Consider the following 21,567-nt stretch of genomic DNA (forward strand, 5'->3'; position numbering starts at 1 on the left):
AGCGTTACACAAGAGGAGGGGCGTGTTCAAAGGCGTGGTGTTTTGGGGAAGGGGTGTGTTGTTTTGGCCAGGAGGCGTGGTGTCAGCGCTGGGTTCCGCCTTCTCCATTCACACGGGGGCCGGTGCAGCGACGATGTCCCCGGCGCGCCCACGGGCGCGCCGGGGACATCGTCGCTGCACCGGCCCCCGGGAACAAGGAAACAGCTCAGATCACCTACAGCCATCACTCGGCAGCGTAATTCCCCACTGGCCCCATCCCTTCGCCCTGTGTCCCTCTGGGTGCAAGGGACCTGTCCCCACACGGAGGATGGGGGTGCTGGCTCTGGTTGGGCAGAGAGAAGGACTATCCTTGACCAGGCTGCTGCTGCTGCTGCTGAGCCTCGATGTGCTGGATCTCACGCTGGGTAAGGGCTGAGCAGGATGTGGGGAGGGATCGTTCTCCAGGGTGGTCTCAGGGTGGTTTCACCTATGGAGGTGTAACACTCTGGGATGCTGTTTGCTCTCTGGCATCTCAGCCCCGTCCAAGTGAGCGAACTGGGCTGTGCTTTGCAACACAGGCGAGACAAGTTGAGCTTTGTCTCTTTTGCTTCTCACCTGTCTCTATCGAGGCAGAGATGACTTTGGTCCCAGCTGGACCTCCTTGCTCACCCTTGGTTCCGGCTAGGCTCATTGCCTGTGCAACAACCAAACAGTCCTGCCCTGATGGTGGCATCACCGGGATACCACAGGCTGGGAAAACTGCAAATGCCATGCCTATGTTTGTACTTGACACAAAGCAAGAGCAGTGTTGAGCACAGGGAATAAACCTGAGGCTTGTACCTGCTGCGAGCCTTGAGCTAAAGCCATAGATCTCCTCCTCCTGTGTCCCTCAGCCACCTTGCAGCCACCTTGCAGAGCTTTCGCGGGCCACTGCACGTCTCTAACAACTCTTCCCTGAGCTGCAAACGGGTTTGTTCCTCTGTGCCCCTTCTCTGTGGGGTTGGTTCCCTTTTGCCATTATTTACATCCAACACTATCAGTTCCTGACTATCTGCAGCAGAGGGCTTTGTGTAAACTCCACTGTTGCAGTTCCAACCCGCCTCACGGTCACCAGTTCCTGCACCCCTCTTCCCGTCAGACGGGTTTGTCTGATTGTCTGACTTCCTTCAGAGATGAGGGAAGGTGGTGGAACAAGTCTTAGCACTGGTGTCTACAGGAGCTTCTGCCCCGAGACCAGGGATACCCATGGTTTGTTCTGGCCTTGCCAGGCTGAGGGATTTACACCATGTGCAAGGCTGATGCCTGCTCAGGGGTTTCATGAGTTTGATCCATGCAGGATGGTGAATCCCCACTCCTGATGATCCACGGCTGATCTGTAGCTCAGGTCTCTTGGGGAGCTCATGCTGGTGGTGCTGCTGCACTGTTCCCAACACAGCCATGGCCTCAGCCTTTCAGTGCCAGCCCCTGCATGCCTCATTCTGCCTCCTTGCAGGGACCACCACTATGGATGTGACAGTCACTGTGTCCCCGACTCTGCCTACCTCCCTGGAGACCTCAGCGCTGTTGCCCACCACTGACTCCACCACCACAGCCACCCTCCCTACCTCCAGCCCTGAAACCTCCACCTCAGAGGTGGTGACAGACGCAACTACAGTGCTGCCTGACTCAACCCCAGCAAGGCTGGGGCTCACCACCAGCACCCCAACTGCAGCCTCAACGGCTATGACACCCAGCCATGCTGAGACACCCATTGTAACATCTGTGGGGACCAGCACAGCCCTGGCTGACAGCTCAACTGCAGTTGACAGAAGCACGCTGCCTCCCTCCACCTCCACTCTTCTCTCCTCCACCTGGGTGGGCACCATGCTTCGCACCAGCACCCAAGGGCCAGCAGTGACCACAGTGCTTGGCAGCACAACCCCAGCGACCAGCACCCAAGGGCCAGCAGTAACCACAGTGTGTGGCAGCACAGCCCCAGCGACCAGCACCCAAGGGCCAGCAGTGAGCACAGTGCTTGGCAGCACAGCCCCAGCGACCAGCACCCAAGGGCCAGCAGTGAGCACGGTGTGTGGCAGCACAGCCCCAGCGACCAGCACCCAAGGGCCAGCAGTGAGCACAGTGCTTGGCAGCACAGCCCCAGCGACCAGCACCCAAGGGCCAGCAGTGAGCACGGTGCTTGGCAGCACAGCCCCAGCGACCGGCACCCAAGGGCCAGCAGTGACCACAGTGCTTGGCAGCACAGCCCCAGCGACCAGCACCCAAGGGCCAGCAGTGAGCACGGTGTGTGGCAGCACAGCCCCAGCGACCGGCACCCAAGGGCCAGCAGTGAGCACGGTGTGTGGCAGCACAGCCCCAGCGACCGGCACCCAAGGGCCAGCAGTGAGCACAGTGCTTGGCAGCACAGCCCCAGCGACCAGCACCCAAGGGCCAGCAGTGAGCACGGTGTGTGGCAGCACAGCCCCAGCGACCGGCACCCAAGGGCCAGCAGTGACCACAGTGCTTGGCAGCACAGCCCCAGCGACCAGCACCCAAGGGCCAGCAGTGACCACAGTGCTTGGCAGCACAGCCCCAGCGACCAGCACCCAAGGGCCAGCAGTGACCACAGTGCTTGGCAGCACAGCCCCAGCGACCGGCACCCAAGGGCCAGCAGTGAGCACAGTGCTTGGCAGCACAGCCCCAGCGACCAGCACCCAAGGGCCAGCAGTGAGCACGGTGCTTGGCAGCACAGCCCCAGCGACCGGCACCCAAGGGCCAGCAGTGAGCACGGTGTGTGGCAGCACAGCCCCAGCGACCGGCACCCAAGGGCCAGCAGTGAGCACGGTGTGTGGCAGCACAGCCCCAGCGACCGGCACCCAAGGGCCAGCAGTGAGCACGGTGTGTGGCAGCACAGCCCCAGCGACCGGCACCCAAGGGCCAGCAGTGAGCACGGTGCTTGGCAGCACAGCCCCAGCGACCGGCACCCAAGGGCCAGCAGTGAGCACGGTGTGTGGCAGCACAGCCCCAGCGACCGGCAGTGCCTCTTCTCCCGCGGCATCGGCACCAACAGTCGCTTCGGAGCAGCCGTCGACAGCCTCACTGGACACCACGGGCACGCCCGGCACCGGCACAGCGGTGTCCGGGAGCCCCGCTGCCCGCAGCCAGCCGTCGGTGGCGGCGGCCGGGGCCGGTTCCCGCGGGGCCGGCGCGGGTGAGTGCAGCCGCGGTCAGCGGGCGCCGGGTGACAACCGGCCGCGGCATCTCCCGCAGGGCGCGGGCTGTGCGGGCGGGCTCGGGGTGCCCCTGCGGGCCAGGGCGGTCGCGCAGCGGGGACGGGGCTTTCCCTCACACACACCCCCACCCCACTGCACCGGGACCGGCACCGGGTCTGTGGGGCGGGGCTTGGGGAGACGCTGCTGCGCCGCGGGACCGCGGGGTGCGGCTGTACCAGCGACTGCGGCTGTACCAGCAAGAGGGGCTGTACCTGGGAGTGTGGTCGTACCTGGGAGTGCAGCTCTACTCTAGGAGTGGTATTGTACCTGAGAGTGGGGCTGTACCAGCGAATGGGACTGTACCAGGGAGTGTGGCTGTACCTGGGAGTGAGCCTGTTCCAGTGAGTGGGACTGTACTCCAGGAGTGTGACTGTACTCCAGCGGTGTGACCATACACAAGCAGTGTGACTGTACCCTGAGACTGAGATGGTGTTGCAGAAGTGTGACTGTACCCTGCCTGTTCCATGACTGTATGGCTGTGCCACAGCAGTATGACTGTACACCAGGAGTGGGACTGTACCCTGACAGTACCCCCAGGCAGCTATACCCTGGTAGTGTCCTTCCCTGAGTGCCTGTGCCCCAGCAGCCTGGCTGTATCCTGGTGCTGTTTCCAGGAGTCTTTACCCTGCAGCTACACCTGTACCTTGGCAACATCCAGCTCTGTGCACTTGAATCTGGCAGTGAGACTGTGGTGCCCCTGCCATGCACATATCCCTCAGCAGTGTCCCTGGTGTCCTTGTACCCCAGCAGGGCAGCTGTATTCTGATAGAGTACCTGTATCCTGGCCTAATGCCTACAGTGTGAGACATCACAGCAGAGCCCAGTACCCCAGTGATAGTCAGTGTGCCCATGCCCTGGCAGTGCCCTGCCGCAGCCATACTACAGCACAGTGGCTGTGCCCCGGCAGCCCTCCAGCATGCCTGTCCCCTGCAGAGCCTGTACCCTGGCCCAGTGCTTGCAGGCACCTCCGATTGCTCTTGCCCCTGACCCTGACAAGAAGGAAGTGGCTCTGGCTGTAAGCAATGTGCTTGAGCCGTGACACACTGTGACACGGGGAAGTGATGCCTGTACAGACAGCCCAGGGGACAAACCCTCAGCCTGGAGCACGCCCTTCCTGAGCAGCGCCTGTTCTCCCGGCCAGTTCCTCGCGCTCAGACAGAGGGCTGTTGTCTCCTGAGGGCGTTGGTGGCAGCCACCACCGAGCATCACCCCTGTGGTGGAGTGCAGAGACCGTCCCCAGGCAGCTCAGCTGCTTCCTCGGGCTTCTTCCCGTCGTCCCTGTCCCCTCAGCAGGCAGAGCACAGCACAGTCCTCAGTGCAGGTACTCTCTCTGTCTCAGTGGTGGCCTTGCCCTGCTGTGGCTGCTCTGGCTCCAGACGTGCAGCTGATGTCTACTTGGCATCGCAGCTGTCCCCGGGAGCATCTGCATCAGGTGGAAACCCTCACTTTGCTGCCAACTCCTGGGGAGTAAACGGACCCACCTGGATGCTTCACTGCTGGGCAAAGGAGACCTGGAATTGCTAGTGCTGGTGCCTGCAGGAGGGCATCAGCTCCTGCCCCCCTGGACATGGCCGGGCAGAGAGGGTGGCTGCCCTGGCCCCTGCCCCTGCTGCTGCTGAGCTTCACGATGGGTAAGGGCTGATGCTCCCCATGGGGAGGGGGGAACGTCGTTCTCGGGGCGGTGGGGTCACAGTGGGTGCCGGTGGGGTGCAGGACAGTGACAGGCTGTGGGTGCTGTTTGCTAAACGGGAAGCAGCAGTGGACTACTGCTCCTCCTCTGTGTAGGGATGAGGGCCTCCAGTGCAGACACCCCCCGACAGGGCTAGGATCAGACCTTTGCCCTTCTCCACATTACTGTTTAACCAGCAGCTGCCTGCAGCAGCTCGGGGAGGCAGCTGCTGCAGCAGGGTTTGGGAGTTTCTGGGGGGGCTGGCTGACAGCAGTCAGTGGCTCATAGCTTGGATCCCCATCCCTGTGTGAACAGAGCCCCAGACTCAACAGGTTTGTGCTGGGCTCACCAGGAAATCCAGCCTGGCATCACAGAGCTGCCACCTCACAGATACTGCTTAGCAGAGGCCTGGGCAGCCAGGCTGTCTTGTGTATCCTTTTGGAGAGGGATAGAGGAGCCTGGGCTGTGCCAGGGACAGGGGGCTGCCCCAGCATGGGGTCCCTATGGGCAGAGAGGACAAGCCTTCCCACATCCCTCAACACTCTGAAGAGCTTTCACGGGTCACTGCACATCTCTAACAACTCTTCCCTGAGCTGCAAATGGGTTTGTTCCTCTGTGCCCCTTCTCTGTGGGGCTGGTTCCCTTTTGCCATTATTTACATCCAACACTATCAGTTCCTGACTATCTGCAGCAGAGGGCTTTGTGTAAACTGCTGCAGCTGCAGTTCCAGCCTGTCTCACGGTCACCAGTTCCTGCACCCCTCTTCCCGTCAGACGGGTTTGTCTGATTGTCTGACTTCCTTCAGAGATGAGGGAAGGTGGTGGAACAAGTCTTAGCACTGGTGTCTACAGGAGCTTCTGCCCCGAGACCAGGGATACCCATGGCTTGTTCTGGCCTTGCCAGGCTGAGGGATTTACATGGTGTGCAAGGCTGATGCCTGCTCAGGGGTTTCATGAGTTTGATCCATGCAGGATGGTGAATCCCCACTCCTGATGATCCACGGCTGATCTGTAGCTCAGGTCTCTCGGGGAGCTCATGCTGGTGGTGCTGCTGCACTGTTCCCAGCACAGCCATGGCCTCAGCCTTTCAGTGCCAGCCCTTGCATGCCTCATTCTGCCTCCTTGCAGGGACCACCACTACGGATGTGACAGTCACTGTGTCCCCGACTCTCCCTACCTCCCTGACACCTACGGAGACCTCAGCGCTGCTGCCCACCACTGACTCCACCACCACAGCCACCCTCCCTACCTCCAGCCCTGAAATGGGTGCCTCCACCTCAGGAAGTTCCAGCCCATCCCCACGGACTGGCAGCTCCTCAGCTCCCACCATGCCTCCTCCTACCACACCAGCACCGACAGCCCTGGCGGACACAACGGCCACCCCTGCTGTCAGCACAGAGAGCTCTGGGAGCACCCCTATGCCCAGCCAACTGGCTGGGACCACCCCTGGCATCTCTACCCTGACTGTGGAGTCTAGCCCAGGTATTCTGACAGTGCCTGGGGTCTCCAGTGCAGCCACAGGTGGGTGCAGCTGTGGGATGCCGGGAAGGCAGGGGCATGGTCAGGGTGGCAGATCCCCCGGGGAGTGCTGGGCATGGATTTGGCTGGTTTCAGTTGGGCTCAGTCAGTCTCCTGCTGGAGGAGCATCCTGCACCTCTCTGCAGACAGCACTAACCTAATGTTGCTTTGCCCAGGGATGGAGCATTCTTCCCCCACCGCTGACTCAACCCAGGCTCCAGAGGTTTCCTTCAGCACCCCTGCAGACCTGCCGACGACGCTGCCCGTCTGCCCCACTGCCATGTCCAATACCAGTAAGTGCAGTGCCCCACGGGCATTGCTACCCCCCAGTACCAGTGGCTTTGGGCTTCCAGGGTCCTGGAGACCCACTGCTTTTGCTGTGCTTTCAACACAGGAGCATTGATGCTCTATGAGATGTGGTTTGCTGCACAGGTGAAAGGTTATTCTGATGGTGGAGGGTGTCCATGACATGATTAAGCTGGGAGGAGGTCCTGTGTCTATGCCAGAGATTCTGGGGAGTGACCCCTAGATCCTTTGGCACAGCCAAAGGTTCAAGGGCAGTAACCAGAGGCATGGTTTTTGTCCCTAGGTACATCTCACCTCTTTCTGTCACTGCGGCTAACGATCCCCCTGGACCTGGGGAACACCACAGTGCAGGAGCTGGTGTTGTCCAAGGTGAGGTGTGCCTGGACTGGATTCCCCTTGGCATCTCCCAGCCAGTGTGGTCCAGGCTCAGGCCCCTCATAGGTGGGGAGCAGGGGTCTGAGACCCCTCTGGCACTGTTTAACGTCTGTCCTCTCCCCTCAGCTGCGCGGGGACCTGCAGACAACGTTCCCATGCGCTGGTGTGGCGGTGGAGTGGCGAGGGAAGAGAAGGACGTGATTGCTGCTCCTCACCTGGCTGCCACCCACCTGGGCTGGCAGGCCAGCTCCCAGCTCCTTCCTCCATGGTGCTGCAGCCCTTTGTGGTAATCCTTACAGCTCCCCTTGAACCTAGGACAGCCCCCTCCTTCTCTGTACACCTGCAAAGGACCCCCATTGCCCCCCCTGGACGGGGGTGCCCCTGCTCCTTCCCACCACAGCCTGTGTGTAGAGCCCGAGTTCTCCCACCACCCTGCACCAGACCTGACTCCCATGGTGGGACTCCCACAGTGCTGCTGGGGCTCTGGCAGGAGACAACCCTGCAAGGGCTGGGCTCTTACAGCTGGGACTGAGATGGTTCAGCCACAAAAGTCACCTTGGGGACTAATGGACCTGGAGCCCCCAGCACTGCTATGCCCAGGGCACTCAGGGGCTCAGTGCTGGTGACGTCTGAGGTTTGCAACTTGTGGAAGCTGCAGTGCCTTCAAGAGATGCCCCATGGCTGCTTCACATGAAGAGCGGGACAAAATAGACCCTGGGATGGCTCTGGGAAGGAGTCAGGAGAGGAAAAGAGCTTCTCTCACCCATCTGAGCTTTGTTCTGGAGCCAGCTGAGCTCCTTGAGCCTGGCAGCACAGAGAGCAAGTGAAGCCAGAGCCTGGCACACTGGCTCTCACTTGCTTGCCTGTGACACTGCTGACAGAGGAGCACACCCATGCCACCACAGGCTGGGCACTAAAGGGAAATCCCACGTTTTCCATGGCAAAGGTGATGACTTCTTTGTTTCACAAGTTGCTTTCCCCAGTTTTCAGCTTCTCCATCCAACAGAGGTACTGTCAAGGAAAACCAGCTGAGTCCCAAAGGCTTCACAGTGGGGCTCAGGGCTGTCCCCCACGGTGGGGGACATTGCAGACACTCCTGAGAGCGGCTCAGCACCCTGACAGGCTGGGGGTCCTTGCTTTGGTGCTCACTGCCCCATGACACCTCGCAGCTGTGGGCACTGTAGAGCTGTGGAAATCCCGTGGGTTGTTCTCCTTCCCTGTTTTTTTCCAGTCCCAAGCTAAGGAGACAGCCACAGAGTCTGTTTCCCTGCAGCAAAGTCATTTATTAACTGATTAATTACCCAGATAAAATCCAGCTGAAGCAATTACTAGCCGAAGCAAGTCACCTCGCTGGGAGATTAAAAACTGAAATGATTAGCAAAATAGCTGTGTTGCTCATCAGGGGTTATTTTCAGCTGATCCCTGCTCCTGGCTGGCAGGGAGGACTGGGAGGGGGTGTGGGGCTGTGGGATGCCAAACCTAGGGATGCTCCTGGGCTCCCCGGCTTGTCACCCATCTGGGAAGGAGCCAGCAGCTGCACAGGATGGGGAAGGCATCCTGAGATCACCCAGCTGCCTGCTAGCTTGCAGACCCTGGGGGAGGCTGGGCTGGGGCTAGAGGCTGAGCCCAGGCAGCTCGTCAGGGTGCTCTTGTTTGGGATGCCCCTGACTCCACAGCATTGCCCCTTTGCTCTTCAGGATGCTGCCTGGCTTTGGGGACTTGTTGCAGCTATTAGCAACAAGATGTCTTAGCACATCTCTTAGCACATGGGCAGGGAGCCAGGGAGCAGGGCAAAGCCTGCTGGAAGGGGTCCCTGTGCTGGATGCCTGGTGGGGTGCTGGGAAAGAAATCCTCGTGCTCTGCCTACGCCGTGGAGCCAGGCCAAGAGTCCTCCCACACCACGTCCCACCGGGCTGCTTTCTCCGGCTGTTGAATCCATAACTTCAGACCCCAGGACATGGCTGGGGGCCAAGGCCAGGGTAATGGAGCCAAACTGCGTCACAAAGGGAGGAAAAGGTCCTGAAGTGCCGGGATGAGAAGGTGACCGGGGCACTCGCTGTCCCCTGCCGGTGTGGCTGCCTTCCTCCCCTAGTGTGGTCAGGGGGCGGTGGGGCAAGGAGATGCACTGGTCTCACTGAGCCCCTCAGGCTGGGGATGGTGGGCACTGCCCAGGTGTTTGGGACACGTTGCTCTGAGAAGCTCCTGGCACTGTCCCTGCTCTCCATTCCTGCCATCCCTGAGGGTACTGGCTGCCACCTGCACCCCACGGTTGCTTGTCTGCCACAGGGGCCTTGGGATCTGGGTCGGATCTGGGATCTGGGTCCTGCTGCTTTTCCAGCCCATAAGTCATTTCTCATTCTCTTTGCTCTAACACACTCTCATCTATCAGCACTGTCCAAAGGAGCAGTCCCTTCAGAGAGCTCAGCAGCCTCATAGGATGCACGTCTCAAGTGCTTTGTGACTCGGGTGTCCCTTCCAGTGTCCCCCTCTCCTCCACCCTTGTGGGTGGCTGCAGCCTGTCTCCTGCTGTCTGGCAGGAGGGTGTTGCAAAATGCCCAGCCTGCCAAGTCATCCAGAACCTTCAGGGTTGATGGATAACCCGGTTCCACCCCCCATCACTCCTGAGCCCTCTTCGAATGCCCTTGCCAGGAGGCCGGCCCGGTGCCAGTAGGAGATGCTGGGATCTCTGCAGAGCTGGAACAAGCAGCCCATTAATTCCAGGAAGGCTGATAAGGCACCTTGCAGGGCCATGCTGTGACGTGCTGGATGGTGCAAAGCCCCCCAGGCACCAGGATTTGCAGCATTGCTCCATAGCTGTGGGAGTCCTGAGGGGCTCTGTGCCCATGCAATGCTCTGGTCTCCGATAACTGTGGATGACAGTTATCCTTGCAGGAGCTGGAGGCTGGCCAGGACCTTGGCTTCAGGCATAGCAGAAGGATCAGTGGAAAAGCACTTCCCAGGGTAGAAACAGGGCACCATCCTTGAGACAAAGGCTGACGACTCAAGGTGGCTGCAGGCTTTCCTGGGATCATGTGCCCCAATGCCAGAGCAGAGGGGCAAGTTTGGTTAGTCACCCCCGTGACTCTGCTGAGGGAGCAGCAAGGGAAACGGGGATTTTTGGGAACAACATGGGCAGGAGGTGCAGGCATGAGTGTCTGTGGATGGTGCTGGTCCCAGAACACCATGGGCTGGTGCCTCCAGGTGGGCTGATGACAAGAGGGGCTGGAAGCATCTGATGAGGAAAGGCTGCAGGACCTGGGGCAGTTTGCCTGGAGAAGAGAAGACTGAGGGGGGACCTCATCAGCACTGATAAGTACCTAAGGGGTGTGTGTCAGGAGGATGGGGTGACACTTTTTTCTGCAGTGCCCAGTGACAGGACAAGGGGTAATGGGCATGAGCTGGAACACAAACAGTTCCACTTAAAACTAAGGCAAAACTGTTTTTCTCTTCAGATGAGGGAGCCCTGTCCCAGGCTGCCCAGGCAGGGTGTGGAGGCTTCTTCTCTGGAGCTTTCCAAACCCACCTGGACACGTTCCTGTGTGACCTGGTTGAGGGGAACCTGCTTTAACAGGGGGTAGACTAGATGAGCTCTAGAGGTCCATCCTAACCCCTCCCGTTCTACGATCCTATGATCTTACTTTATCTGAGTTCTTTTCCCCTATGCTAAGCAGCAGGTTTGCAACCAAACCCTGTGGTTCCCAGCACGTTTTGCACCTCAAACACCCACTGGAGCAACTCTCTCCAGCGTCAGCACATCTTTCCCATTGAGGTGACTTTGAAAAGCAATACGGCACCGTCAGCACAGGCAGCAACAACGTTCCCACGGCAGGTTGCATCCCTCTAATCCACCACCGGCCCAGATGTGGTGGCTGCCGGGGTGGCCAGTGGCTGGAAGGTCACCCTGTGATCTGCAGTGCTGGTTGCTGGGCCCCAACGTGCCAGCCTCCCCCCGGCTTCGCCCCACGCTGGCATTGCCCTGGGTCGGCGGGCGTCCGTTCCAGCCGAGCGCTGCTCTCTTCTGGTTTATGATCTGTGCCCTGTTCCTGCTGCCAGGGGGAACGTGTGGGTTTACAGGATGGGGTTTCATCGGCCGTGACTTGCCCCCCCTGGCATTTCCCTGGCCGGTGGGTGCTGCCTGGTGTGCCCATGGGAGGCTGGTCCCGGCGGGACACCGTGTTCTGCCTGACACCCCTGAAGACACTCTGCGGGAGTTGCCTGGGGGACATTGCTGGTTAAGGAGCATTTGATTGATTACAAAACTCTGTAGAGGTGGGGGTTTGCATAATGCTGTTCACCAGAGAGTTGGCAGCAGCTTTCAGGAGGGGAGTGGGTATTGCTGCTCCAGGGGAAGGGAGAAAGGGGACACTTAGGAGTGAGGTGATCCAGAGGATCAGGGTGATGACCCACAGGGTCCCCATAGCAGAGGAGAGGATCCAGAGCTGTACCTTTTCCTGCTCCAGCCTCTGGGGATGTTGGTCCCACCTTGCAGAGGAGCTTCCCTGTCCCATTCACTCCCTCCCAGTGCCCTGCACTGCTGTGCCCATGCCGAGGTGCAGGTTTTAAACCCCTCTGGGACACACTGGGGCTCCAAATGGGGATCTCCAGTGCTCCCTGTTGCAGCTGAGTGCTGGGGGTCTCAGCTGGCAACTCAGGGCCTGCCCCTACCCATACACCTCCCTGATTTATAACCTGTCTCTGCTCCTGGGGAAGGCTTGAGCCAAGTGAGGTCTTGCATCCTGCCTTGCCCTGGGCTGATACACAGCTCAGCTGCTGATTTCGATGCCCACGGTGTCTTCATGGCATGATGGCACCAGATGGCATTGCCCCATTGCCACCACTTGCTGCTCTGTGGCCCCCTCCCCTGCATGGAAACCAGGTCCTGTGAGGTCTGTGGGGTGGCTGATGTGGGGAGCAGGACCCATGGGGTCAGTGGGGTAGCTGCCACCTTTGGCAGTGCCACACACCACTCTGGGCTTTGACATCTGGTGCTGGTGGCCCAGAGAGCTGTACTAGGATGTGCCCATGTCCCTGGGGGCATTGGGTCCCTGCAGGGTCACCTTTGGGTAACCCCAACCCACGCCCCAGCTGAACAGGGCATCCAGACCTTGGGAAGGGGAGGGAAAGTCACAGTAACAGGGACATTGGAGGGAAAGCAGCAGGGGTGGGAGTGGATAGTGGCTACAACCTGCCTCCTTCAGCCATCCCTATAAATAGGAGGGAGCAGGAGCAGGGTTGCACCTGTGGGACTTCAGTTCTGCAGGAGAGGCAGGGGGGGAGGGACAGACAGAGCTGCTCCCAGCTGCTCTCACCTCCCTTTGAGCTTCCCAGTCCTCTGCCTGCTTGGAGGCCCGCGGCAATGGGGACCAGGGGATGGAGGCTGTCCACCTTCGTGGGATGCTGCATATGGATTCTTCACGGTATGTCTGATCTATTTTTTGCCAGCACATGTGCTCCCTGAGCCCTTGCAGGGCACAGCAGATACTTGTGACATGCTTTTCCCTCCTGTCTGCCCTGGAAACTCCACTTATGAACAATAAATTGCAGCCAAAGAGCTAGGAAAGTGTTTTATGGGGCAGGCATCACCCTGAGGGGCTGGTTGCAGGTGTGGACCCGTGGGACAGGCAAGAGCTCAGCCCAGGAGGCTGCATGCAGCCATGTACCCCTCCAGCAAGGGAGCCAAGGGAAGGCAGCCAGCAGAGTGGGGCTCCAGGGATGCTCCTATCCCTCCCACGTCCTGAGGAAGAGCAAATGCTGGTGCTCCGTGCTGGGGCCCCTCTTGCACAAGCTTCCCATGAATGGGCGGCGTGGGGTAGATGGCGTTTCCTGCACTGCACGGAAGGATTAAGATAAACTGTGGATTTACTGGGCTGAAGTGTGCCAAACTAACGTGGGGGGACTTGACTGATGGGCTTTGTTTTCCTGGAGATGGGGAGACAAGCAGCTGAGGTCCTCTGGCTGACAGAGGTTGCTGCAAAGAGCTGATTTCAGCCAAGGGAAGCAGCCTGCTGGGAGGGGGAACAGGGGACTGGAGGAGGATGCACTCCCTGAGGACTGATCTGGCATAGGAGATGATGTTCATTAATGACTCCAGCACAAGCTATCCACAAACTAATGAGCTGAGCCGGTGGTGATGTTGGAGGCACCTCTGCTGCAGGGGGATCTGGCTGCCTGGCAGGGGGAACCTGATGAACCGGAGCTTCAGGGTGGGGAACAGGCTCCGGCTGTCAGGCTGCAACAAAACCCTGCTGGGTCTCACCTCAGGGTGCCCTTCATCTCCCCTAATTGCAGCTGCCTAAAGCCAAGTGTCAGCAGATCTGCCTGGCTCATCCTGGAGCCACGGCGGCAGCTTGGTCTCCCCAGAGCCTGTATCCCTGTCCTAAAAATGAGAATGGGTGAATTATTACACTTTGGTGCCAGTGGGTGCTGGGAGGAACACCTGGGATGTGGGGTGATGTCTCTTTCTCCTTTCAGTCAGGCTCCTGGATGTGGGGTAGGATTTTGACAGCAGGAGGAGGGAGCTGTAAGCAGGGCTTGGTTCTGGCAACTCAGGAATATTCCCCCACTGGAAGGGAATGGAGGCAGGAGCAGGCAGACTCATACCTCGGGATAAGTTTAAGGGACTTGCTTTAACTGCAGCAGGTCAGAAGCCACTTGCAGTCAGGGAATGTTTCACTAAGCCAAAGAGCTTGGGGTAAAGTGCATTTAAATGTCCCTCAGACACCTAAAAGGTGAAAAAATTCAAGAGCTTCCCCCAGGCTCTGCAGAAGCGACTGCCCTCATGGCTGTCCCTGCAGGGAGGCAAAGAGGGCTGAGGGCTGTCTTCAGGGGGTGAGCATCCCAGACACCCCTGGGGCTATGAACAAGATGGACTGGCCCCCAGCTCTTCCCAGTGGCCAGGCAGTACCAGCCCCAGTGTAACTGGGCTGTGCTGCAGCGGCCGCCTTCTCCGTGCTTGCAACATCATCTCTCCCTGACTTCTAGTGAGTCTCAGGTGGTGGCTGCTGAGGCTGGGGAGGCAGAAGGTGCTGTGCCTAAGGCAGCCCAAGCTGTGCTCCTTGGCTCTTTAATCAGAGCCTTGTAAGTCTGTGGGATGAGGCAGTTAAGATGAGACAGGGCGGGAGTTTCTGATGGGAGAGATGTGTGACTCTGGCCTTCAGCATAATGCTTTGCTTTGTGTTTCTCTGCAGGGCTCGGGGCTGCTGCTGCCATCCCTGTCACTACTGAGGGGCTGTTTGCCACAGAAACAGCTTCTCCCACCACAGCAGAGAGTGAAGGGCCCCGTGCCCTGGTGATAGGCACTGCAGAGACAACCACAGATGCCGAGATAGCCGAGAGCATCCTCGCAGGGACCCCATCGAGCCCGTCCTTCCCTCCTGGGGCTGAGCCAGATGCTTTGGTGACAGCACCGAGTGAATACAGCTCTAAAGTAGCAACGCTGAGGAATGTGACTGAGCCCCTTAACACATCTCAAGGCATCGAGACAGCTTCTGCTGCTCCTGCTGTGGTCACAACCGCTGCTGCCATCTCCACACAGCACCCTGCTGTCACTCCAGAAGCAGAGCTTGATGTAACGGGTGCCATTCCAGACACCATCCTGGGGACGACCCCTTTCTCTGCAGATGTGAAGGAGAACATCCTTGCAGCTGTGGCCAGGGAAGGAGCAGAAGCTCTGGATGCCACCACCAATTCTGTGTCCCTCCCCACCAGCCCTGCTCCAGAAGCAGCCCAGGGGGCAGAGTCAACAGCGGGCAGCCTCACGGGTGCCAGTGCCACTGTGCTGCCAAGCCAAGAGCTGACCACAATCACAGCAGCAGCTGAGGAAGGTGTAACCCTGCCTGTGGATATCCAAAGTGAAGCCAGTGCCAACTCCTCGAGCGCCAGTGCTGGTGCTGGGGAGCTGCTTACAGCCCAGCAGGACGGAGCGGTGAGTGCGGCCGCAGGCACCTCCCCAGAGCCAGCAGCAGAAGCAGCCACAGCTGCAGAGGAAAGCTCCTCAGCTCCAGTGCCTGGAGATGTGGGAAATGCAGTAAATGGTGAAATCAGCACAGATGGCTCGTCCCACCTGCCTCTGGAGACCCCAACAGTGTCAGGAGCAGTGAGAGACCCAGAGGAGCCTTCCCTCCTCCCCAGCCAGGCACTGCTGAGTCCGGCTGCTCCGCTGGCACCGGCTGTCAGTGGGGATGGGGAAGGACAGGAAGCTCCTGGAGTGCCATTGGGGGCTCCTGGTTCAGCCCTGTCACCTGAAGTCAGTGAGGCACCCACAGTGCCTGAGGCAACAGAGGACTCTGCCACATCACTGCTGGCCCCAAGGATCCCCACTGATGCACAGAGCGACTCGCATCCTCCAGTCCCAGGCACTGTGCTGCCCAGAGGGGATGTGGGGGCTGTGGGTTTGGCCAAGCCATCTCTGCAGCCTGCCCCAGGGCAGATCCCCACTGGAGAACACCCACAGTCGCTTACTGGTGCTCTGCCATCCTCTCTGGACACAAATACCCAGAGTGACGTAGACATCCAGAGTGACACGAGTCCCTCAGGCCCCACTGGAGAGCTGCTGACTGGAGAAGAAGGAGCTTTGGCAAATGGTGAACTGTCCCCTCCACCAGCTCTTGGGGATGGAGCAGAAGCAGTGCCAGCACTGGCACAATTGTCCCCACCTGGTCCTGCATCCCCTGGCAGTGCTGGACTGGAATCTGATGTCTCTGGGGCTGCAGGGCCAGAGCTCCTGCCTGGTGAATTCCCTGGTGCTCCTCACCCAGCCCCAGGAGCTGCAGCCGAACCTGAGTCTGGAGCAGAGGTACCACTGAGCCCTGACCTTGCTGCTGCCCCAGGAGCACCCGTGTCTCCATCCTTTGGAGAGTCACAGCCATGGGAGACAGCAGTGGGAGCTCCCCAGGGCGCTGATGGACCTGGAGCCGATGAACCTGGCACTGACTTGAGTGGAAATTCAGATGCTCCCAACCCAATATCTTCTGTACCTGATGGACTGGCACAGCCTGGTACTGGGGGTGAGGGGGCCCAGGATGCAGGGGACACAGCACAGGCAGGAGGTGCAGGAGATGGCAGTCCCTACGCAGGTACCCAGAGTGACACGAGTCCCTCAGGCCCCACTGGAGAGCTGCCAGCTGGAGGAGCAGGAGCTTTGGCAAATGGTGAACTGTCCCCTCCATCAGCCCTCGGGGATGGAGCAGGAGCAGTGCCAGCACTGGCACAATTGTCCCCACCTGGTCCTGCATCCCCTGGCAGTGCTGGACTGGAACCTGATGTCTCTGGGGCTGCAGGGCCAGAGCTCCTGCCTGGTGAATTCCCTGGTGCTCCTCACCCAGCCCCAGGAGCTGCAGCCGAACCTGAGTCTGGAGCAGAGGCACCAGTGAGCCCCGACCTTGCTGCTGCCCCAGGAGCACCCATGTCTCTGTCCTTTGGAGAGTCACAGCCATGGGAGACAGCAGTGGGAGCTCCCCAGGGAGCTGATGGAGCTGGAGCCGATGGAGCAGACAACAGGTTGACTCCACCATGGGATGTCCCCAGCTCAGCAGCTTATGGACCTGCAGGACCTCCATTGCCCATCTCTGGGGACCAGGCTGGCACACAGCCAGGGCTGCCAGCAGCAGGGGAACATGGAGCTGGCACGGCAGAGCAGGCGCTGGGAGCAGCAGGCCGTGGGACTGGGGCTGAGCCACCCCTGAGCTCTGCTGTGGGCAGTGGGACAGCAGCTGGGGTGGATCAGCTGCCAGGTGCAGGTTCCTCCTCCAGTGCTGCCTCTCCCAGTGATGTGGTTGCAGCTGTTTCAGAGGGTGATGAAGTAGGACCTATCCCACCTGTAGCTCCTGGCCCTGACAGCCCATCCTCAGTCTCTCTGGGTGGTGAAACCGGTGCAAATGTTGCTCTGGTGCAGGGGACTGAGAATGCAGGAGATGCAGCACAGCCAGGAAACATAGAGAGTGAAAGTCCCCACAAGGAGAAAAGTCCTTCAGTTTTCAGCACTCAGCAGGATCCTGCTAGCACTGGAGAGCTGCTGGCTGGAGAAGAAGGAGCTTTGGCAAATGGTGAACTGTCCCCTCCACCAGCTCCTGGGGATGGAGCAGGAGCACTGCCAACACTGGCACAATTGTCCCCACCTGGTCCTGCATCTCCTGGCAGTGCTGGACTGGAACCTGATGTCTCTGGGGCTGCAGGGCCAGAGCTCCTGCCTGGTGAATTCCCTGGTGCTCCTCACCCAGCCCCAGGAGCTGCAGCCGAACCTGAGTCTGGAGCAGAGGTACCACTGAGCCCTGACCTTGCTGCTGCCCCAGGAGCACCCGTGTCTCCATCCTTTGGAGAGTCACAGCCATGGGAGACAGCAGTGGGAGCTCCCCAGGGCGCTGATGGACCTGGAGCCGATGAACCTGGCACTGACTTGAGTGGAAATTCAGATGCTCCCAACCCAATATCTTCTGTACCTGATGGACTGGCACAGCCTGGTACTGGGGGTGAGGGTCAGGGGGCCCAGGATGCAGAGGACACAGCACAGGCAGGAGGTGCAGGAGATGGCAGTCCCTACGCAGGTACCCAGAGTGACACGAGTCCCTCAGGCCCCACTGGAGAGCTGCCAGCTGGAGGAGCAGGAGCTTTGGCAAATGGTGAACTGTCCCCTCCACCAGCTCTTGGGGATGGAGCAGGAGCACTGCCAGCACTGGCACAATTGTCCCCACCTGGTCCTGCATCCCCTGGCAGTGCTGGACTGGAACCTGATGTCTCTGGGGCTGCAGGGCCAGAGCTCCTGCCTGGTGAATTCCCTGGTGCTCCTCACCCAGCCCCAGGAGCTGCAGCCGAACCTGAGTCTGGAGCAGAGGCACCAGTGAGCCCCGACCTTGCTGCTGCCCCAGGAGCACCCGTGTCTCTGTCCTTTGGAGAGTCACAGCCATGGGAGACAGCAGTGGGAGCTCCCCAGGGCGCTGATGGACCTGGAGCCGATGGGGCAGACAACAGCTTGACTCCACCATGGGATGTCCCCAGCTCAGCAGCTTATGGACCTGCAGGACCTCCATTGCCCATCTCTGGGGACCAGGCTGGCACACAGCCAGGGCTGCCAGCAGCAGGGGAACATGGAGCTGGCACGGCAGAGCAGGCGCTGGGAGCAGCAGGCCATGGGACTGGGGCTGAGCCACCCCTGAGCTCTGCTGTGGGCAGTGGGACAGCAGCTGGGGTGGATCAACTGCCAGGTGCAGGTTCCTCCTCCAGTGCTGCCTCTCCCAGTGATGTGGTTGCAGCTTCCTCTGTTTCTGATCCAGGCAGCGTGAGTGCCCTGGGAGGAGCAGGCAGTGCTGTTGGAGCTCTGCAGCCTTCCCTAGGTTCTGGGCCTGAGGTCCCTGCTACTGCAGGAGAAGAGAAAGCTGAAGATGCTGGTGATGGAGCATCCCTGGGGCAGTCCCAGGCTCCTGCTGGAGAAGGACTAACTGGTTCAGGATCCCTTGATGGAGAAATGGGATCTGTGCTGCAGTCTGCAGCTTCTTCCCCATCTATAGAGAGGTCTTCATCACCTGGAACAGCTGGTGAGACTGACAATGGAGGAAACCTTCCTGGAGCTGCTGGAATCAGTGATGGCTCGAGCACAGGTGTGGAGGCTGCTGGCCCCGAGGAACCTGCTGTGTCTGCCCCTGGCATCCAGAGTGGGGCTGAACTTGGACAACCTGTCGCAAAACTGAGCCAAGTCAATGTGGTGAAGCTGCCTGGAGAAGCCACAGTGAACAGGGGAGCTTCCCCCGGTGCCCCCCTGGGAGAGGGTGCAGGAGTCATTGTACAGATTGCATCAGGAGCACTGGCCCCGTCTGCCCTCGCCTCCCCTGGGGACAGGCAGCCCCTGGTCCCTGTGGCTCCAGATGGCAGTGGTGTATCTGGCGGCACAGCCACCTCGCTGGCTGCTTCTCTGCCTCTTCCTGGGCATGGCCTGGGCTTGGGGCTGGCACCCAATTCTGTCCCCAGCACCCAGAGTGGGAGCAGACCCCCAGTGCCAGGGGCAGCGGGTGGGCGAGCAGGAGATGCTGGAAGCACTCAGACCTGGTCTTTAGAAGATGAAGCAGCCTCAGGGGTGCCAGCACCTTTGGGAGAAGCATCCCCCCATGCCCTGGCGCCCCCCAATGCTGCCCCGGCGCTGCCTTCTGCTCCACAAAGTGCTGCGGAGAGGATCCCCGCCAGCCCTGGGCTTCCCGCTCCGCTGCCCGCACGTGAGTCCATCGTGGGGTCCCCCGTGGGGGGAAGGGGTGAGCTGGGGGCTGCCACGCTGGGGGGGGCTGCTCTGCTCCTGCCTCCCCACCAGCCAGGAAGCCCCAGGGCCCCCTCTGTGGATACCGGTAGCCCTGTGCCCGGGGAAGCGAGTCCCATGCTCCCTGCAGCAATAGCAGGGCGAGGGGACGTCGCTCAGCTCCTTCCCAGCACAACAGGAGCAGGGGCAAGTTTGGAAACCCCCCCTCGCTCCCCACCAAGGGGGACCCCAGGGCTCCATGGCCTTCCTCCCGCCAGGATTGCTGCTGGCAGCCCTGGATCAAAGACCTCGGAGCCAGGACCTGCTGGTGGTCCCTCACCCGCTGCCCAGCAGCCGTTCTTGGGTGCCGAGCTGACCACCAGCCTGGCAAACAAAGCTCCTGCTGCTGGTGGATCGAGCCTCCCCGCAGCCTTTGCAGGCCAGAAGGGAAGCCAGGGGGTTTCCCCAGCTGCCATACACCCAGCCACATCCTGCAGCCCAGCTACTGTGAGCCCGACCCCATCAGCCCCGCTTCCCAGGGGCAAAGAGGTGGCCCTCAGGCCAGGAGCAGCCACTGTCACATCCCATGCGTCGTCCCCTGTGTTTCCAGCTCTGCCAGGAGGGCCGGCAGCTGCCCCGAACCCACTGCCAGGCCCCACAGGTATGTGATGCTCATGGGGCAGCATGGCCAGGAGGAGGACGACCTCTGGCCTCCTGATGGACCTTCCTGGGGGATATTTGGTGCCCAGAGGTCAAAGGGGTTATTTGGGACCAGGACCCCTAAGATAGATGCACAGTGAAGAGCTCCTGCACACGAGCTCACGTTTTTGGCAGGCTGAAGCTGCCTTCAGGCATGGTCCCATCAGCTGGAAAACCCATCCCCTCCTAAAGCTTTGTTTTATTTAACAGACACAGAACTGGAGCTGGAGGCTGTAAACATCTCTAGAAAGAGCTGTGGGTGTTTAATTCCCTGCTGTCCTGTACAATGTTTTTTCCTTCCTTCAGCCTGGTGCCCCAACGGGGCTGGAGCAGGAGGGGACAGTGACCACAAAGGCCATCACAAAGGTTTAGGGCAGCTGTGTATGTGCAAGGCAGTGAAAGGGGTGGGAGCAAGCTCCTGCAAGTGACATGCAGGGTGTCCCAGGCGGCTATTGGGCTGCTTCTGCCCACGCTACGTCCCTTTGGAAGGAAAATCATTTCAGCCCTTTGAGTTTTTGGCACAGACCAAGGCTTTGCTGTAAGTGTTTTGGGTTGTTTTGTTTTCTTTTCCAGTTCCAGCTGTGCCCCTCTATGCATATGGAGTGAGGGAAAACGATCGAGAGTACGTGGAAAGGAGAGTGGATTTTAACTCCCCTCTTTTCAAGCCAGAGACTGGATTCCCCTTTGGGAAAGCACTGCGTGACTCTCTCTACGTGAGTTTACCTTGGCTTGACTTGCTGCTGGGCAAGTGGCCACCCCCCAAAACCCAGGGGGAGGCACCAGGGGCTGGGTGCCTGGGATGGGAGCTTTGCTGGGACAAATCAGTTTGGATGCTGCTGGGTCTGTTTGCAGCAGGAGGTGACGCTGTGGCCACTTTGGTGGGGGAGGGTGGTGGCTGTCCTTGGGCATTGCTCAAAGTGGGCTTGGAAAAGGGAAGATTGTCACTGTCATGTCAGGGAGTCCCACTGGTCCTGACCTCACCTGATGGACAGATCCCTCTGCTCAGTTTACAGACAATGGACAAATCATTTTCCCAGACTCGGACAGCAGCATCTTCACGTACCCCAACCCTCCTCCCGGAGGCTTCAACGGCCGCGAGGAGGTTCCCATGATCGCTGTGTTCTGGGACAATGCTGACTTCTCCAGAGGTGTTGGCACCACCTTTTACCAGGTGAGTGAAGCCACCTGGGTGCATGATTGTGTGAAACACCTTTTGATGATAAACTCATCACCTATTCTATGGATGCCCCTTGAGAGTGATGGAAGCTCACGAGAGGCTCCAAATCTAAGAGCTCTTGGTCCTGTGTGTGTCACCTCTTGAGCCATTCAAACCTCATCCAGACCCTTAGCTGCAGTGCTCTGTGCATGACCCCAATCTAGACCTGTCTTTGCCCTCCTGGGAGCTAACACAGCCATGGCTGTACCCAACCTGCAGGAGTTCCTCACCCTCAACACGGCCAAACCTCCCTTCGTCCGTGACGTGGAAGCGAAGGTTCGGCGCTACGTGAAGTCCTCCTACTCCGCAGCCTGGACCCTGAAGATCACCTGGGTGAAGGC

General features: G+C 59.7%; 1 protein-coding gene across 6 annotated transcripts; it reads left to right on the forward strand.

Annotated features, from left to right (window-relative positions):
* The first annotated feature begins 175 nt into the window (after positions 1-175).
* Positions 176-8,479, forward strand: LOC133626484 (mucin-2-like). Of its 6 annotated transcripts, none has more exons than XM_062006104.1 (6): positions 176-404; positions 1,472-3,166; positions 6,024-6,416; positions 6,590-6,706; positions 7,003-7,088; positions 7,221-8,479. In XM_062006104.1, the coding sequence occupies exons 1-6, from the start codon at positions 308-310 to the stop codon at positions 7,293-7,295; spliced, it is 2,463 nt and encodes an 820-aa protein (XP_061862088.1). In that variant the 5' UTR covers positions 176-307; the 3' UTR covers positions 7,296-8,479. The 6 variants fall into 6 exon arrangements, with proteins under 6 accessions (XP_061862088.1, XP_061862089.1, XP_061862092.1 ...); XM_062006105.1 differs by having other exon boundaries at positions 6,024-6,377; XM_062006108.1 differs by lacking the exon at positions 1,472-3,166.
* Positions 8,480-21,567: the final 13,088 nt, after the last annotated feature.

This window comes from Colius striatus, chromosome 12 (genome assembly GCF_028858725.1).
Source record: "Colius striatus isolate bColStr4 chromosome 12, bColStr4.1.hap1, whole genome shotgun sequence".
NCBI lineage: Eukaryota > Metazoa > Chordata > Aves > Coliiformes > Coliidae > Colius > Colius striatus.

What these genes read in the sequence shown, in the direction of transcription:
- LOC133626484 (XM_062006104.1), top strand. Translation starts at nt 308, where the DNA reads ATGGGGGTGCTGGCTCTGGTTGGGCAGAGAGAAGGACTATCCTTGACC. An exon ending in GGTCTCCAGTGCAGCCACAG is followed by an intron (nt 6,417 to 6,589) that starts GTGGGTGCAGCT and finishes TGCTTTGCCCAG; the next exon opens with GGATGGAGCATTCTTCCCCC. An exon ending in AGGAGCTGGTGTTGTCCAAG is followed by an intron (nt 7,089 to 7,220) that starts GTGAGGTGTGCC and finishes CTCTCCCCTCAG; the next exon opens with CTGCGCGGGGACCTGCAGAC.